Raw genomic sequence first — 20,743 nt, forward strand, 5'->3', positions numbered from 1 at the left:
CGAGATATGATACGCGATTCCCTTTCTATCTACCTCGTTGACCTTTAACCACTAAATTTTAATTAATAGTATCAATTCCGTAATTTAAAAAATCTCTGAATAATTTCAGAAATTTTCGACAAAAGGAGCAGCAGTTATTAAGCTTTAAAATTAGTGAACAAAATCGTGCCTCTCCCACACACAGTAACATCTCATACATACAGAAAACTCCAAATTTTTTTTGCATGTCTCGGCGTATTAAGGTTCTCTGAGTTGAAAATCAAAAAATCTTGGAGGTCAGTTTTGACCTCGAAAGCCATACTTTCCTTCTGTTACACAACAGCAAAGAAAATAAAATGTACAGTAGGTGAGAGTAAAAACTGTAACGGACACTTTGTACTGTACATGTGCTTGGTCGAGTGGCCAGTGGCGCGAAGCTATTGTTCGTGGGATTATGACTAAACGCCCCTAAGGCAGAATACCCCTAGCCACGGCAACGGAAGTCATTGCAAGAGTAATCCTGCGCGGTACGAGAGGAACCGCAGGGTCAGACACTTTGTGATTTGGTCACTTGTTGTTTGGACGTCGACGAGTGCGAGAAGCAAGAACGAACGTATACCCTAGAATAGATTGGAACCTTGGGGTACGGACTCACCACTTTGAACTTGTGCCTGGCTAAGATTCCCGTTAGCCGTAACAAAAAACAATTAATATATCTATTAATGTATTACAGCTGAGTACAGAGTACTCAAAAAGGCATAAGTTAAAAAATTATTTCATATACTTTTGTTAATCTTTTCTTTTTTATTTTTATTTTACTAATTTATAAACATATGAAATTAAATATAACAAATTAAATAATGAATATTAAATATAATTATTAATGTAGTCAATAATGTAAGGTAACTAAGTTCACTAAATGTTCGAGATATTCGAGGTACAGTATTCCAAATCTGGTTATTACTCCAATTTGATAATTAAGCATATTATATAATATAAATGTATTTAAATAGTCCAGGTGCGGCCAACAGTTTTTGCCCCCGGGTCGAAATTAGAAAGAAAACTTTTCCATCGGCCGAACCAGAGGCTGCCCTAGGAAGGTTTTGAGGTGGTGCGAGATCTCATTATGGTGTAATCCCATAGAGACTAAATTGTAGATAGCGATTACAGATACATTTTTCACATTATCATGCTTTATCAACATTCTACGCTATACTTACAAGATTTGTAATGGAGGGCTAACTCTAAACGCACAATTCGTTGTTGACCTTTTTCTTTAGGCGTCAGAATTTTTCATCGAGCTATTCGGATTTGAGTAGCTAATATTGAAAGATTGATCGCAGGCCACATAAATTCATTAGACGGGCAGGATCCAGCCCGCGCACAGTGGGTCGTGAGACGATTCTAGGAGGACAAAAGTCAAAAAATACATAACTGATAATGACCCTTACATATTTATGTATTAATAAAAAACATTCCAGTGAGTCAATTGCTACCGATAATTTTTAAAATACGCCCCGTGGCTTTGCTAAGCAACAAATAAAAAGCATCAGTTTTATATCTGGTTGGAATCATAACGTTAGTGTCGTGTTCGGACTTATTTTGAATAGTTATTTCGCTGGCTGTTTTAAGTGTTTTTATCCAATATTAAGATGAATACTAATCGCCAAAGTATGTATTTTAATATGTATATTTCATTAATAATAGTCAATGAGGGGATTTTATATAAAACAATCGCAAACCCAAGGGATTTTTACACTTAATTTTAAATAAGTAGAACTTTAAAACTTCTGCATCTTTTTTCGTATGTCTTTGTACGTTTTAATTTCATTTTCTCCGGATTTTTGAAAATTTTATAATTATGTCTAACAGATATTTGTGTGCGGAAACGCGCGGATTTTGACGTATAACCATTTTTTCTTTCACAGGGCGATGGCTCGTAGTCAGCGGGAGTGAACTTTTTGAAAAACTAAGAGAAAAAAATAAAATGATAAGCGGATCATTCGAAGTAAAAAATATTATCGTAGACTACATTAAAAAAAAGTTCAGTTTAACAAATCCTAGTCGAGTTAGTGGAAAATGAGTTACGTCAAATTACTTGTTCTTTTTCCGTTGGTCTAAGTCAAAGATGGAAGAAACGTAATCGAAATATCAAACATTTTTCAAACAAAAATCGCTTATGGCACAATGATTAGGCAATTATCGAACATGTCGATTTGCCACAAACTAGTGCAAGCTGTAAAACACCACAAAAACAAATAATGGGACGTCCCAAAAAGAATTTTTGGGACGTCCCATCCAGCCAAATGAACGATCTACCCAATATTAAAATGAGGCAATGTAATGAAGAAACTCTTTCATTTGGTCTATCGACTAGTGCGCGAGACCGAAGAGAATGAGTCAGTATCAACAAGAAAGAAAAATATTATTAACAGATTTAGAACCGAAACTGGTTTACTTCTGGATACTCCCAAGCAAGGTGGTGGAAACACCAACGACAGTAATTCGGCAAGATTCTTTTCGAATGCCACTCTTATTGCAGAGATAATCGGTGTTAACAAGAACCTAATAGAACGATTTTCGGTTATATTACAAGCGCTGGCATCGGCTACGAAATTGATACAAGCAAATTCGAAATCTACACGAAGGAAACAGAGGAGTTATACGTGACGCTTTATCATTGGTATCCCATGCCAGTCACTCTTCACAAAGTTTTAATACGCGGATCAAAAATTCGTTTCTAGTTTCAATAGGACAATTGTCCGAAGAAGTGCAAGAAACTAGGCACAAGAAATTAAAAAAATTTCGTGAGAGTTATTCCCGAAAAACCTATAGAATAAACACTACTATAGATATTTTACATGATCTTTTAATTTCTTCAGATCCTCTCATTACAAAACTTAGATCACTTGGTATAAGAAAACTCGGTTAACCGCTAACGTTTTAAAATTACTGAAAGCACCGAGAGTGACCGTAGTATAAGAGAAATCCGAGTCAAACTCCGAATGTGACTCCGATATGTAAATTTTTAGTTAATACGATATCTAAGTAAAAATTTTTATTATAAAAATGAATTGCACCAGCCTATATACTTAAGTCCTGCTAGAATCGTCTCACGACCCACTGTGCCGCGGGCCGTATGTTAACCATGCCTGATATAGCCTGTACATAAATGCCGTCATTAATCACTACAAACATTAATGTATCCATTTGTACAATGACTGATTAGAATTCGATTTTAAAACTATTTCGCAAATTTCTTCTATAATTTCTATTAAAGTTATGGAAATTGATAAAAAATCAAATATAAACATGAAAATATTAAACTTTCTTGAAATTTAGAAACTTGTGCTTATCCATTGGTAGCCATAGAACACAAATTCGCAATTAAAATAAGTGTTTACTTTACCATTATCGTCATTCCTACATCAAGACTATTAACTATATAAACAATGTAACTACCGTTGCATTTAACTTATTTGCAATTCCTAAATCAGTCCGACAAAATAGATCACAATATTCTGTTCAACAACAGAAAATATTCTTCTTTTCATGTTAAAATTATTCGTATAAATGCAATATGTTTGAACTATTTGACGAACTACAATTAGTGCTATCCAATTATATGCAAATTTTTGGACTATATTCATACCTAAATCAAGGCTGCCATCTGTACACAAAAATATTTACGAAATCGTATAGTTTCACGATTCTTATGCTGTTTATTTACATAACAATTGAATATTTCCTAGTTGTACTTAATTTACAATATTTCGATTTATATCTTATGTCTAAATTCGTAAAATTTTGGAAAGAAGAATCCGCTCTCATAGCTTCGATATACTGTTCTTCTACTTCATTTGTTGTTATTCTTCTATATAATTTCTTATATAAAAATACGATTCATCAAATTTCTTCACTTATAAGTATTGCCAAGGATATACAGTTATTAAGAAAATTAGAAGTTAAAATAAATCGTATTATAGCTCGTCTTATATCGTTTTGGATTCCTGTAGCATTTACATTTATTCTATCATTCGCTACAATTGCCGCCATAATACATGTAAACTGGAAATTTCATATTTTTATTCAGTTTGGCGCGAACTTAATACACACGTTATTTGTTACGACAATCGATTCTCTTCTTATCATTTGCGGAATTGGAACAGTATTTTCGGTTATCTTTGCGTTGGCGATTCTCTTGATAGTGATACATTTCGCATCAAAAATGTCTGTTGAAGATCTTATCGAAAATATAAATGAAAACAAAGATATTTCATTTTCAGCAATTTTTCATTCGTATCTTAAATTATGTGAACTTGTCAACAAATTAAATGAAATACTATCGAATCTCATTTCTTTTGGAATTCTTATATTTTTTAGTCTTACAGTTTTCGTATTATATGAATTAATTTTTGAAGTTTCTACAGAAGAATCGTTTATATTTTGTATTGTGGTCATTTTTGTAGTATTTGACATTCTTTGTTTGGCATTGAAAGTGTTTGCTTTAATTTTTCAGCAGGTAAGCGCATTGAAATATTTGAATTTTATAAACTTATTAGATTGTTTTGAAGAAATGTTATTCTTTATAGGGGCAAACGTATCGGAAGATTTTTCTGCGGATGATGTGCACTGTTTCAAGTTCAAAAGATTGTATTTCGGTAAAAATAATATTGGATTTTATTTAAAGTTTAATTTACATATTATAAAGTTATATTAATTTTATATTTATTATATAGTATGTTAAAATTTTTTTACTTAAATATTTAATAGTTTACTGTTTGTTGTAAAGATGTTTAAAAATATGTTAGAAAGTTTAAATTTAAAATTTGTTCGAAAGCTTTGTATTCGATTGTAGAACAGTAGTTTGTTGAAGATGGCCTATTAGAAGTAGGCTGAAAACGTTTGAGTAGTAAAATAATAATAAGCTCAGCAAGTGTTTGGTGTTTGATTACATTCATGAATGGTAATGTTATTAAAATGGAGAAAACATTAAAATACCTAGGTGTTATTGTTGATTTTCGTTTAAATTGGGATAAACATGTGGAACACATAACTAATCGTACCGATCTCATTTTACAGGCTTTCGCACAGGTGGCTAGAAGAGATTGGGCGCTCTCCTCTAATGCTATGGCCACTATTTATGACGGTATTTTCATCCCCATTTTTACCTATGCGTGCATGACCTGGGGATAGGCTACTTGTAGGGTTCACACTAAAAGGAAAATCATTTCATAACAGAGGCGTGCCCTACTTTTGAAAACTAAAGCCTTTCGTACCGCTAACAGTCAAAGCCTACAAGTAATAGCCTCCATTAGATCTTATTATCATACAAAGGCGTAAATTACAACAGATAAAATGGGGAGAGATGATACAAACGAACTCTAGGAATATAGTGCATGACGACGTTGAATGGACCTTTCCTTTTCAGGAAACTTCCCACCCAGACATTCACGTATACTGTAATGATAATAATGCTAAACAATCTAATATTAATATATTTACTGATGGGTCACGTTTTAATGACCTGGTTGGTTGCAACTTTGTCGTTTATTCTAATAATGACGAAATTTATCATCAGATCATACGGCTTGGTCCTCACTGCACAGTATTTCAGGCAGAGATAGTTGCTATTCTACTGGCAATCACCTGGGCTAAGAATGAATATGATAACACGAATATACACATACATACAGATTCTTTATCTGCCCTTAATCTTATAAATAGTGTCAAGTTACATTCAACTGCCGAGGAAATCATAAAACTGATACGATCGTCTACCTGAACTTTTACAGTTTCTTGGGTTCGTGCACACCAAGGAACTGCTGGTAATGAAAGGACCGATTTTCTGGCTAAGCAGGCCGCCGAAAATCTCTCTCTGCCGATATCTTGTAACAAACGTCGCCAAAACACATTACGTACGGAATGAAATGAAAATGAAATAAGGCCAATATTGGAAAAACGTAAAGCCCTACATTTTTCTTAGAAAAAAGATTACACGGTTATATCTCTTCATTACTGGACAGCAGTGTGCTAGTTGCAAAAGATCCCACAATAGTTGTTAAAGAATTACAAGACGTAACTTTGATGGATGAAGTAATTGGAACATTAGACTACGAGAGTTTATACCCCTCCATTAAGATTGAGTCCTGTTTGGAAGCGCTCTTGGGATTCTTGTTTAAAATAAACCCAGAGTTAGCACACCACAGAAACGAAGTTTTAAAGATAGCTAACCTTGTATGCTGTGAATCCTTATTTGGCTTTGAAGGCCAAACATACAAACAAAATAGGGGATTTCCTATGGGAAGCCCAATTTCGGGGCTCCTATGTGAAATGGTAGTCAGAAAAATTGAAGAGAAAGTTGTACATAGCTTCAGGAATAATATTGTTTACTACAAGAGATATATTGATGACATTTTTATAATATGGAAAAACAATAGAGGAATTAGTAACTTTATAGAAAGTATCAACGACAACGAAGATGGACTAAATCTGAAGCTAGAACAAAAAAGTTCCATAGTTATACATTTCTTAGACATCAATATCGTCTTTAAGAATGGGCATATATCCACCAATGTGTATACCAAACCTACACGTAGCCCACTCTATATCCCCGTACATTCTAACGATCCGTTTCGTTATAAATTGGCTGCATTTCGTGCCTTAATTAGAAGGGCCTTTTTATATTGCGGCAATATTATGGACAGAGACAAAGAACTAAACAGGATTATGCGGATAGCAGAATCCTTAGGCTACAGGAGAAACATAATCGCCGGCATTGTTAGAAACTTTGAGATAAAGGATGCAAAAGTCTCTAAACAAAGACCTAGCAAATACATAAAGTTCACGTACAACAAAAATGTAAGAAACGTTGTGAAGGAGATTGCGGACATAAAAGAACTAACGGTAATTTTAAAAGGAGATCCGAATTTATTCAAAATTCTAAGAAATGATAAAGTGAATATTAAGAAAAAAGATAAAGCAGGAGTTTAAAAGATCAAGTACGAGAACCAACTATTAGGATTAAGAAAGGAGTACATAGAGTTTACAACGAGGAAATTGGGGGTAAGGGTCAGAGAGCATATATATGATGTTAGGAAATAATCAAACGCAACTGTGCTGGCCCAGATGACCCAAGCCCAAGGTTCCGTAGTTGGATGGGAAGAGGCTGAAATCATTAGGCAAATACACTTTCCAACTTTAGCGAAGACTGCCGACAAAATGGAAATATACAGAAGCAAACTTGATGATAGATGTATAAACGCCAGAGATGCAGAGGGCCTACCCTCAGCATGGAAGTTTGCTATTAAAAGACTTACAAATGTCTTATGAATGACGAATTGATTCGCAATTCACGTTATGAGAGCATTTGTTATTTTTGTTAACTGTTAACGGCTTGTACAGTACTATTACTTATTTATTGTTGTATGTTATTTATTTTTACAAATTGGTATTTTTTACACTTTAATTATTTTACTTAGTTACTCAGTTGTCGATATTTTTTGAATTTTGAATTTAATGTTCTATTCTTTGTGGTTATTCCATATTCGTTTTTTCAACTTGAAGATGATCTATGGAGTAGATCGAAAACGTTCGTTTTTTAAATAAACTTCCTCGGCAACAGATCAGGTGTTAATTATTTTGATTTTGATGAAATGAAAACGGTAACCACATTACATACGAACATATACCTGACATACGGTACTTTTATAATTTGAACTGGTACTTTCCTAATTATTATACCACGCAATTATTTACTAATAATGGAAAGTTTGCCTCTTACCTAGCCAGGTTCACAAACAGGCCGTCAAATGAATGTCCAACTTGCCTTGCTATGGATGGCTCGAAACATTATTTTTACGACTGTATTATGTTTGAAAGAGAAAGGTGAGAATTGAAAATACTGATGGAAGAGAACGGAATTAGCTGGCCATGTAAACTCTCGGATATTTGGAGTAGTAAAATCATTTATAATGCTTTTCTTAAACTTGCTAAACAAATTATTACAGTCAACCATTAACTCATACATTATTAATTCTCAATTGCATTTGTTTATTATAGTTTGTTCATCCCTTTACATTAATGCCTTTGTCTTTTCTTTTTTTTATTGTTTTTTGTTTAATTGTATCTTGCTCTTGCTACTCCACTCACTTTCGAGTATACTGCAATGCTGCTAATATTTTATATCGATTACCTCTTGTATATATTGTTTTACTCATATATTTATTATGGTTACTCCGTGTCTACCTCTCAATAATTGCATTACATGTATTGTATATCTTCAGAATTTAGATTCACAAGGATAGCTTCTCACAATTATTTTAAACTATCCTTGCCAAGGTGCTTTGTTCACATCTTATGTGTATACACCAATTGTGTGTTGTTTTAAAATTGTTGTCCTAACTATACTGTGCTTTGATAGGCTTGTGCTTCGACAGGGATTCGCCCATATAATGTATTGCTTCTGTAGTGTTGTGCTCGAATGGTGTGATGTTCCGTAGGTAGTGTTTCTACCTCATTCTTCTCATTTATGTGATAGAATTGTGCTTTCACTGTGATACTCATTTGGTATGAAGATGTTACAGTGGCTGTTACTCAGCGTCCCCTTGTTATTCTTTGACAAGTGATTTACGCGTTGGATGTAAAGTTGGTGTGAATTCTTTACAGTGATGGCTTCTACCTTTTCTTGATGTGCTCCAACAACAAATATGTCTCCGTGAGTGCCTACAGTGTGATTGCTTACTTGGATCTTCCTGATGTGTTTTGACTATGATGTGCCTCATTGCGAAGTGCTTACTGAAGTGTTGTACTTCAGTTTGTGATGCTTCACCGTCTCAGGGATATGCTTCGAAGAGGATGAGCTTTGAAAGTGCTGTCCTACAGACTTTATGTGATGTGTTTGTGTTGTGTGCTAAACCATACTTGTCCTGCTCATATGTGCTATTTCCAGGAAACACGGTGTCTCAGGAAGAGAAGCATACCTCAAACAAAACATGTGAAATATGTAGAGTTATCGACAGAATATATAGCAACTCTACTATTTAGCTAAAACTACAGTTCAACACTCTGAACTAAGACAGTGTTTGTTGCATTTTGCTGTACTAATTAACTTTAGAATGTATGCAGCCACTTAATTGTTTATTTGGGCATTGACATTGCATTTACTTGAACTTCTTGTTAAGGATAATATCCTTTTAATAAACTCTATCGTAATACAAGAGCCCAATTGTACAGCAGACATCTGCTCGACCTTAGTTGTTAAGCTCAATTTGATCGTAACTATTTTAATTGTTTAATATATTTTTATACTCCTGTATAAATAACATTTGTTAATTCTTACAATGTATTTATGCTGCGTGGCACACTAATTCTGTTTTGTTCTATTATTATGCATAGTTTTGTCCTATAAAAACATTCTTTCATATGATATTAGTATCTTTGTATTTCGCAGCGAAAAATCTATCTATTTACTGTTTGTTCAACTTATCATTATTGTTACATTTTTTTGTTTGTATTTAATCTACTTTAACATGTATATTTGTTATTATATTTTAACACGACTACTATATTTTTAATTGTTATTACAATCCACCATTCTATAAAACTCATACTGTTTATTATCTTCTGTTTAATTATAATTCGTTCTTGTACTATTATATTTGATAATGCATCAAGCTGGATCAGGTTATGTACTGTACTTTTGTACCTTTAAATAAATGATTGATTGATTGAATGCTACTATGAAAAATATGACAAGCGTTAATTTTAAACAGTAAATTTGAAAGGTAAATGTTATCACTAACTAGATACACGACAAGTATAAAGAATTTTTATAGAATAATAAGTTAAAAAAAGTTTTTTTTTAAAACGTTACATTTCTACAAAATCGGAAATTATTAAATTACGTAAAAGATTATTAATTAAAGTACAACATACAACATATATATACAATTTATTTCTCACTCTGTTTTTATTTATCCACAAAATCAGTCATTTTCTTCTTTAGAAGCGCAAGTGGTGAAAGTGGCAATCAAACTTGCTTGGTAGTTGCTTCCTGCACGTGCGTGTAGAAGTGTCATCTGGTGGTCGCTGCACGCTAAACGTGGTTATTCCATATGTGCACATTTTTTTGAATAAGTTTGTCTGCTCCGCTTGGAAGCCCGTTCACGCCCGCAGTCGCTGGACGCTGCCACGTAGGACGTAGCCTTAGTGTTTAACGGTTACTCTGTATTTTATGGACTACCTAGTATCTTTTAATTTTCTTATGTTTAACGTTAGAATTCTTAGCATTTATATTGCATTGTCCCCATGGAGCTGAGTGGGGAAGAATTAGTGGGAGCTTTGAGAAAGGCAGCATATTTGGTCTTTGAGGATCTAAAAGGATACATGAAAATAATAACGGAACCAAAATTGGTATTCGGAAATATACTGAATTTGTAACAAGTTGAATTCAAAGGGTGATTGATATAGGGGAGACCGGGGCAACTTCGGCATGCGGGGCATCTTCGTCAATTTCTCTCTTCTTGTAAAGTTGTAATTATTTTAATTATTTTTATTTCCAAACTGATTTTAACCAGTTCTATAGTAAGAAAACATTCCAATAGACAATATGCATAGCTTTTTTTTCAGTTTACAGCAGTATTTATTACACAAAATTTAAGTAAAGCTTAACATGCCGATCTTGCCCCGGTCTCCCCTATATGAAGATGCTATAAAAGTGAACAAATTTAAAGAAATCTCCAGTAAATTAGACGTAATTATACAAAATGAAAACCAAGCAAAAATTTTAGAAAATCAAACTCGGGTTCTTGAAAAAAATAAATAAATTTATATTAAGTAACTCAAATGCTGTTGAACAAACCCTAATTTATAATCAAATACTTATAAATAAAATAGATACTCAACTAATAAACAAGAAATGTTTACCATGTTTTTCTGAGAATGTATTGTTAATTTATGATAAAAATTAAAATAGCTCCTGCGAAAATACGAAAAACTAATTAGGAAAAGTGTTAAACCAGCATAACTGAAGATAGGCAAAGAAAGGATTAAAAATATTCGTAAGGGTGGTATTGACGTCAAACTATACAAGGATAAAAAATTTAAAAACTCTAAAAAAGTGATTGAAATAATCCCACAATTGTCGACAGTGCTACCAAAAAAGAAGCTACCACTAATATTATTAAAATCTGTTCGAAATGAGAAGAATAAAGATGATGTAGAACGGGATGTTCCTTTTTGTGATACCCCTTCTGATAATTTTATAATTGGATTATCTACTTTTATCCAACAGACTCAACTCCATATATTCACTGACGGTTCGAAAATTAACGATTCGATTGGCTGTAGTTTTGTAGAATATAACAGCAATAATCACGAATTATATAATCAAATTTTTCGTTTGGATAACTACTGTACCGTATTTCAAGCTGAATTAATTGCAATTAAAATGTGTATTCATTGAGTCCATGCAAATTATATAAATACAACTACTCATATTTATACGGATTTATTGTCAGCTAACAGCCTGATCAACAGCACAAAGTTGCATCCAATAGCAGAAGACATTCGCAACCTAATAAGGCACTCTAATTCTAACTTCATTATCGCTTGGGTTAGAGCTCATCAGGGGTTGATTGGTAATGAAAGGGATGAGGCCAACTGGCCAAGGTGGCAGCTACTGATAACTCTATTCCTATTATCTATAATAAATTAAGTCAGGGAAATTAAGTCACTGTAAAAAGAATTCTTTGGGAGGATACCCTCAATACTTGGCAAATGATCTGGGACTCCAATAGCGAGCACATCACACACGAATTTATTCCAAATCTACAACAATTTTTCGAAATTTTTGTAGTTTGAACCTGACTATTTCACTATCCAGATATTTACAAATCATGGTAAATTTGCATCTTATCTTAATAGATTTACTAATAGACACACAAATTACTGCCCCACATGCCTTGTTACTGATGGTTCTAGGCACTATTTCTTTGATTGTGTTAACTTCGAACATGAAAGATTGGAATTTCAACTTCTTTTAAATGATAAGAATATTAATTGGCCCTGTCAATTAAATGATACTTGGTTAAATATTGAGGTTTTTAAAGCCTTTAAAAGTCTGGCCAAAAGTATTAATCAATTTACCCATCATTACATTTATAACTAATGATAGGAATAGGTTAATCGATTTCTTTGTATTTCATGGAGTTTTATATTTCTTAATATATGCAATTGTACCTTTGGGACGTTCTCTCTTTTAGTTTATTTTAATACATCTGTGAATTCTTGGTGGTAACACTATTGCTTATATGCTAGTGCTATCTGGAATGATCTGTCTTGCGTTCAGGGGCAACGTCTCTGAACACTTTTAGTCTGTTTTGTCTGTCTATTGCATATTCTACATTTAGCATTATATATATTGGCTATCTGTATTAGCATAAATATTTTGATTAAGAATTACAAATTATGTCCAATTCAATAAAGAAGTGTAGTGTTCGGCGTTTTCATACTGGATTTGCCCACACCGGGTCTACTTGAGTTCATGCTACCATAATGTGCTTCCATCTATTTTACGAGAAACATTTTACATCATACACCTGTGCTTAGTGTCATTCCAAGTATTTGTCTTGTGCCTGTCATATAGTGTTATTTCATTTGTGCATTATAGGCTGTGATTACATCTGTTCTGTACATAGCTAATGAAGCGCCCTGGAACTTTACAGGACCCACTCATCTATGTTTAATAATACTCCAAGTGTTTGTGTTGTGCTTACTTATTACAGCGTTATTTCATTTGTGCATTATAGACAAGGATCATATCCGTTCAGTGCATGGTCGGTGAAGCTCCCTGGAACTTTACAGAGAACGCTGTTTTCTGATTAAAGAAGAAATACCGAAAACCGATAGGAACACACACCTCACCAAACATTTAACGCTATTTTTTATGTCGACTTAATATGGACAGAGGACAGTTGTGCTTTTTATGTATCTTGTATCTTGTAAATGTGTAATTTATATGTTTGTAAACTTTGCTGTTTGTTTTAATATTTGTTTTTTTTTTGTTATTTTGGTTTTAAGTTTATCTTATTATTATTTAATGATACTCTGTCAATCTTAAGTTTACTATATATTCACTTATTGTAAAAAATTTTCCTGGTAATGCTCTACAGCAGGGCCAGGAAATGTACATAATATTGTACCTAATAAATTAAAATGAATAAATGAGTGAATGCCCAGATAAACTGGGAAAGATAGAGAACATACATTATGGATAGAATTGACATAACTCATTCACACTTAACGGAAGAGACTAAGAAAAATGAAACGAAATCTCAGAATTATTATGGATGTATGTGAGATCGCTACACCAAAATACAGAGCTAAGAATAAACTGATCCCCTGCTGGAACGATACTCTGTTTGAACTAACGCCCTCAAAAAACAGTATCAAAAAACTAGAGGACACACAGGTCGATCTACAAGCAACAATACTTATATCTACAAAAAAACACAAAAACCATATAGAAGATTCGAAATTGAAATCCTGGAGAGAATACTGCACTAGAGCTAGCAAAGGCCCTTGGGGTATCTTACTGTAACAGATTAAGAAAAATGGAGGCCGTGACCACTATGTAAACTACAGAAGGTCATACAAATAATCTGCAAACTACCATCAAAGCTAAATTTCAAAAAAATGTGTGTAGAAGACAATAAAAACGAAGATGTTGACATAGTGAAATCACAGACAAGATAAACACAGATATTAACACGTCTGACAGCTTCTTTCAAATGCGAAAACGTTGGCAAGGTAATCACTAACCTGATAACAGAAAGACCACCAGGCACGACGGAATTACCCCAGAGATAATCAAACAAATTTGGAATATAAACCGACACTTTTTTTTCACTTCTTCAACACTTGCCTACATTTCAGCATCTTCCCCAGAGAATGAAAGAGAGCCAAGTTGATACTTTTCCCTAAAGTAAATAAACCTCGAGACTTCAGACCGATTATCCTGTTACCTGCACTAGGAAAAGTGGTGGAAACACTGCTTACAAACAGACTCTCTTGGCATCCTGAGTCAGATAAACTATGAGTGACAATCAGTATGGTTCTAGAAAGCAAAGGTTCATGCTATCATTATGAAGTCAACAACATCAAATCACTACGTAACAGGAATAAATATATTTTGGGACTTAGCATAAACATTCAGAAGGCATTTGACAGTGTGTGGTGGCCACTGGTTATTTATAGACTCATGCAGCTACAATGCCCCACAAAAATCTATCTACTGATGAAAGAATACCTACATAAGAAAACTATACCATCAAAACAGAGAATATTACTTTTACGACTGAGTATAATAGGGTCTGTCCACAGGGCTCGGCCTGTGAGCTGCTTCTCTGGTTCGTGCTTTTCAATGAGTTTTTGACCCAGGACTTCAGACAAGAAAAAATTATTGCGTATGCGGATGACGCACTCGCGGATGTTGTTGACAGGGTAACTCTAGAACAGAACATGAAAAGAAAGAAAAGTAGACTATGTCAAAAATAAGTAAATGAAGAGGAAAAACAAGCTGATCTTCAATCCAGGAAAAACGACAGGAATCGACTGGAACAAGCCAGGCATTCAAAACTTGTTAAAATGAAAAAATAAATAATATATATATTAAAATCCCATATATTACGAAACTTTATGAAAAATATAAAAAATGTTTTGAAAAAATATTTTGTCAATTTTAATAGATGAACAATGAAATAGACTAAGTAAGAGTATTTATTTGATTAAGAAAGGAAATGTTAAACATTCGAAGAATCCTTTGGAGGTGGCAGGAGTCGTTTAGATTGATGTGCATACATACAGCCATGAAGTACTATATTGGTGAAACAGGAAGAAAACTTGAAACGAGATTGAAAGAGCAGGAGGCGGCAATTCGATTAAAACAAACCGAATCCACGTGGCATCAGCATTGTAGTATTACAAATTGTATTTATTGATCATAATAATGTTAAAATATTGTATAAAATAGAAAACCTTGTAACAAGACGTATTATTGAACATTACTGCATTAAAAATTATGTAAGTACTATTAATTTAAATACTTGTGTAAGTGTAGACGCGTGCTGGGAAATATTGAATGTGAGATCCGAATAGCTCCTGGGTTTAATTAACAATTTAAAGATAAAATTAAATTTATGAAATAAAATATTCTTTCATTTCGGTGTGAAAATATCGTTTTTCTAACGTGGAAAAACTGATAAAAGAGCCACTTCCTTTAACGGAAGTAGACACATCCTTTTGTTTTCCACTTATCTATCACAAATCTCACCACACTGGGAATTGTCGACCCCTCAATAATTCCCCTTTTCATCCGTTCACGTGAGAGAATACAAATATGCTGATTTGTCACGAATCAGAAGATATAGTCAAAGATCGACATGATTCGAGGAGTACGTCGGGGAATCTCATATTGGAAAGAAGTTCCCATATTGTCTCCCTAAGGCCAACGTCCTTAGTCGTATCCAATCGAGTATAATAATGAGTTAATTTAAGAGAAAAGAAGAACCTTTTAATATTGTGCCAAATCAAGACCTCTCCATGAAACGAAGTATGATCATAGAATACAGATGGAGATAAAGATAAAGTAACTTTGAGGTAGTATGATTTTAAATGAATTTGTGAGCTCTCTCTCTCGAAGCTTATATTTAATTAATCCATTGTCTCTCATTTGCTTAATTTTATTTTTGAATAATTCCATTTGTGTAATTTTATTTACTTTTATTTTATTAAATCTTTTATTATTTGTTAAAGAAATGTCTCATCTTTGTCTGAATCAAATCCATATTATCTCCAAACGAGTGTTAATCCGCGTTTACAGAATGACTCCTACTAACAGCCTTTAGATAATCGCTCGAAAAGCCTCCATGGATCTCGAAATCAAATACAACGCATTAAAATGGAACCTGAAACATGATAACGACATCACCACCGGGGATGAGAGACTTAAAAAAGACGGTTTCGAACGAAAGATCTCTTACGCACTTATCCGGAACCCAAGTAAAAGAATATATTTTTACTCTGAACCATTGACAGATAATCATATTGACGTATACAGAGATGGATGAAAAATTGACAATAACGTTAGTGGCAGTTATGTAAAATATCATAAATATACGGAAATTGAGAGTAAACTTCTCAAATTAGACGATACATATACAAGTCGACCCCCCTATAACGTACGTTCCTATAACGACAATTCCTATAACGTAGCGAAAAAATTGTAGCAACTTTCGTATAACGTACCTCCTATAACGTCGTTACGCGACAAGATTGATAGAGTCTGGACCAATAGTGGATGAGCAGCCGAACTACTTTCCTCCGACCCTGCGCCACGCTACGGAGCGGCTAAATTGAGTTTGCTATCGTCTGTTTAGTATTATATATAAATTATATATAAATTAGGTACTGTACATATAATTATATATTAATTATATATAAATTAGGTACTGTATATATAANACAACCGTAAGGTTCAACTTGACCTAAAGACCGTGAAATCGAACTTGAACAACATCGAGTGAGAATGGCTTTGTCAAGTGCTGCAGGTACAACATCAGAACATAAAGCTCGACTTGAAGCTCTTCTGAATTCTTCAATTTTTACTTTCTTATAAAAATATTCTGTTAAGGTTGACAGGAAAATTTCTACTATAATAATAATACTAATCGAGAATAAGTTTATTAGCATCATTTATGTTTTACATTCATTCTCTATTCATTTTTGCATAAGGATAATCCAATGCAACAGAGCAAGTGCAACTCAAATTTATTATGGAAAAAATCACTGTTTCAGAATGACAGCGATTTTATAATATTGATATATTGTATTGTGGTTCGCAATGCGTTACATATAATATAAAAATTCATTTATATAAGAAACGATGCAAATTGTAAACTGTTTGTCTTTGTCTTCTTTGTAGCAGAATTATTTATTTATAATCGTCAATGCTTTTATTTAATAATACAGTCGACCCCCCTATAACACGGTAGATACGTTCCGTTTTTTTATGAAATTGATGTTTTAGGAGACCTTGCCAATCACAGCCTGACACGTGCGAAATTTACGGACTACGGCTGTTTGTAAGGTTTTCTTCCATAAAATTAATCGATTCTAGAATAATTCGACTTAACATTTCCAAAATACGCATATTTTTTGGGGGAATAATCCGTATAAACTAAGCTATAAACAAAAAATTGTAGGATTACTTACCGAGCGTGCACCGTTCGACGTCGCCATTGCTTAACGGCGGAAAGTATATATATATAATTATAATAATGTTAATTTATTGTAACATTATTATAATATTTTTTGTTACAATTTTAACTTAATTTATTGTAAGTTAATTTATAATTATATATACAGTACCTAATTTATATATAATTTATATATAATACTGTACAGACGATAGTAAACTCAATTTATCCGCTTAAACTGTCCGTAGCGTGGAGCTGGACGGCGGAAAGTAGTTCGGCTGCCTGATGACGTTTTACCGAATTATAGGAGTTTTTTTACCATGTTTGTACGGATACCTTCGCAATTTTTTCGCCGTCAAATAGGAATCCGAACTATAGGAATCCGTGTTATGGGGGGTCTACTGTATTATTATCTACTACTATTATTAAGACTTTTTAAGTTATAAAATTTACTGAAAAATAGTACACTTTTTAACAACATATATTATGTTTTCTGATTAAATTTGAATAGAAGTTGAAATTTTTAATCAATAGTTATTAAAAATAATAATTTATTTAAAAAAACGTGGCATTTGCTTACAATTTTACTTTTGAATAGATTTATTATATATAGATTTATACACTAATATAACTAGCTGAAAGACATGCTGTATATATCATATGTGTGTAGACCATATTTATTATATATATATCGTCATTATGTACAGTAATTTTTTTATATTTTTAGAATTTGGATAGTGTATCTTTGTTAAGTTGAATTTTGGATTTTATTCAAAATGACTTTGTGGATTTTATGCAAATTTTGAGATGATATCATCGAAAAATTTGGATATAATCCACGAATTATTTTTTTAAAAAATTATAACTGATATGAAAATCTTTTGTAACATTCGAAAATTTTACAATGTCTGTTATAAAATATAGGTAATTTTTTTAAAAATATGTAAAACAAATAATATTAACTAATTTACAGAATATTATAAGAACAATCTTGTGTTTAATATTTTAAAATATAAACGCATTACACTCAAATCATAGAAATGTTCTTAAGACTATTTTTACTGAACTGTTCTTCTGTTCGAAAAATCAATAAATCACTTAAACTATACTGGTATTTATATAAATAATATATCTCTTGCTACAAATAGACACATTGTAAGTAAAATAAATTTTTAATTTATTACTAGATTTTATATTTTATACTTACAGGTCACTGTAAATCTTTCTTTCCCCCTTTCTCTTATTAAAATTCCATGACATATTTCACATGACCGAATTTCTTTATTAAAACCTATAATGAAATTTCTTCGAAGTTTACAGGATGGAAGGAAAGTGTCACATCCTGAAAAAATATTTGATTATTCATTATTAAGTGACTACTTTTATAAAAGGAATACTGTAGTAGTGTACGTGATGAAATAACAAATAACACTAAAATTAAAAACTAGTTAAGATATCATTCGTTTTTACTTTCATTACTGATGGCACGAAGAGAGCCATTTTAGCAAAGCCAATGAGTTCGATTAGAACAATAGTAATATGACTGTGTGTGAAGGATAAAATCCAACAGGACCAGACATAACGAGAACAGTCTGTCTGCAAAATCCTTGAAGTTTTCCACCATGTCCATGAAAAAATCGGTTGAGTGAAACTCACAGACATCATTCAGAGTGGACAGAAAGTAGACAAAGTAAATTAATGCATAAAACTATCACTGTATAAAACTTGGAATTGAACTCCTACACAATGACATAGGCACGGTGGGTCAGGATTGGGCACTTGCCTCACCATGGCTCATTTAGTCAAACGAAAATTAATAGGTCAATAGGTTATAATAGTATTGCGCGACAAGAAACCATGTTTGAATCGTGCCGCGAAGACGCGATCATATTGATCGTTGACAGGAGCATGCTCTGGTCAACTAGTGGGGAACTGGTGGTTCAAGGTCTGGATGGTCTGTGGTAACATTCGAAGATTATAGAATTTAGATTTAGCGGGAAGTTCTAGTACTTTCTGTTCCCTATTTAAGAACTTCACTCAGTGTGAGTGACGTGCTTAAATATTACACCTATTACAACCTATTGGCCTATAACTTTTCGTTTGACTAAATGAGCCATGGTGAGGCAAGCGCCTCATCTTGCCCCATTCTGGCTCTGCCCGTCTTGTACATTGATTAATTATTTATTATGTTTTCAAAAATGACGTGGGCAGAAGTAACCAAGAAGTAAAATAATATAGACGACGGTCGTTTTATTGAGTGAAAGTTTAAATAAAAAGTTGTCGGATACATGTTCGACATTTACGCAAATAAATATATAAGTCCCTAAAAATAGTTGATACAGTAGAACCTCGAAAACTCGGCCTAATGTGGACCGAAGGGTGGCCGAGTTTGTGAAAATGCCGGGTTATCGGGAATGGGGTTAAAAAAATAAGTACGAGTGTTTCCTCAGAAAATACTGTACTTATTACTTAAAAAAATAAGTACGAGTGTTTCCTCAGAAAATACTGTACTGTACTTGTATGTATTGTTTACTTGAGAATATAACAGAGATTAAACTGCCCAAATACCCTTAAAGAAAGGAAAAGTACGTCCTTTATGAAGGCATAGAGCCTTTACTACATGAAAATGAAAATTAATGAATACACTGTGTACAGTAATTTACCTGATAAGACAGACCTCAGAAAAATACTTTACGAGAGCTTTTATACTTTTATAAAGCTGTCTATAATGAAAATTAATTAACTAAGGATTTTTTTGCCCTGCCAGGGTGTGGCCGAGTTATCCGGAGTGCCGGGTTATCGAGAGCCGAGTTTTCGAGGTTCTACTGTATTAACTCCCAAAATTAACAAAGATAAGCTACGTAAAAACAAAGGCAACCGTAAAGTAAAGTTAAAAGTAAATTACATTACATATAAGCTAAATTAAAAAGTATAAATTTTCTTCGACAAAGTTTGTTTTACGAAAAAGTTATTTTCTTTCATGTGCTTTTGAGATAATATATTTAACGATACTACAGTACTTTATTATAAAACTTTCCTTTGATTTTCCTTTCCTAAGTTGAAAATAACTCGTAAGTCATTGTTCATATCTTAGAATTCGCATATCATAAATTTTAACTACCGTAGTTATTAGCATATCAAACGACCTCTCATATAGGACGAGGTGTAACTTTAAAGATCAAAATAATAAAAATTACAATTATTAATACAATTCTAATTTTATTTCGTTTAATCACAAGTAAAATATCAAATGAACGTAAATGCGCGCATTGTCCTGCAAAAATTACTGCAGTGTTAAACTTTAAGGAAAAAATCTTGTAAAATCGATAACATTTACAATCGGGAATCTTACCTTAGCCAATTCTTAACAGTCAAATCCCGTCTCTGTCGATTACTCTTATGAGTTTCTCTGAACTCTTATTTCCAAATAATCATTTGTTTTCACGGGGGAATAAATTAAAATTATATCGAGCTCCCGTGTGATTATCGAATTTCAATCTGGAATTCAA

At 32.9% G+C, this 20,743-nt stretch overlaps 1 protein-coding gene across 1 annotated transcript in view; it reads right to left on the reverse strand.

The window, feature by feature from the left end:
• Nucleotides 1–18,441: 18,441 nt before the first annotated feature.
• LOC111632803 (low-density lipoprotein receptor-related protein 1-like) overlaps nucleotides 18,442–20,743 on the reverse strand; it is a gene marked incomplete at its 3' end in the record, with an annotated part of 123,322 nt that continues 121,020 nt past the window's right edge. The window contains exon 9 of the mRNA XM_023377330.1: nucleotides 18,442–18,576. Coding sequence (XP_023233098.1) covers nucleotides 18,442–18,576 — 135 coding nt within the window. The remainder of the gene's footprint in view (nucleotides 18,577–20,743) is intronic.

The sequence above is a fragment of the Centruroides sculpturatus genome, unplaced genomic scaffold (assembly GCF_000671375.1).
Source record: "Centruroides sculpturatus isolate CEXI.00-Female unplaced genomic scaffold, Cexi_2.0 scaffold777, whole genome shotgun sequence".
NCBI classification, from domain to species: domain Eukaryota; kingdom Metazoa; phylum Arthropoda; class Arachnida; order Scorpiones; family Buthidae; genus Centruroides; species Centruroides sculpturatus.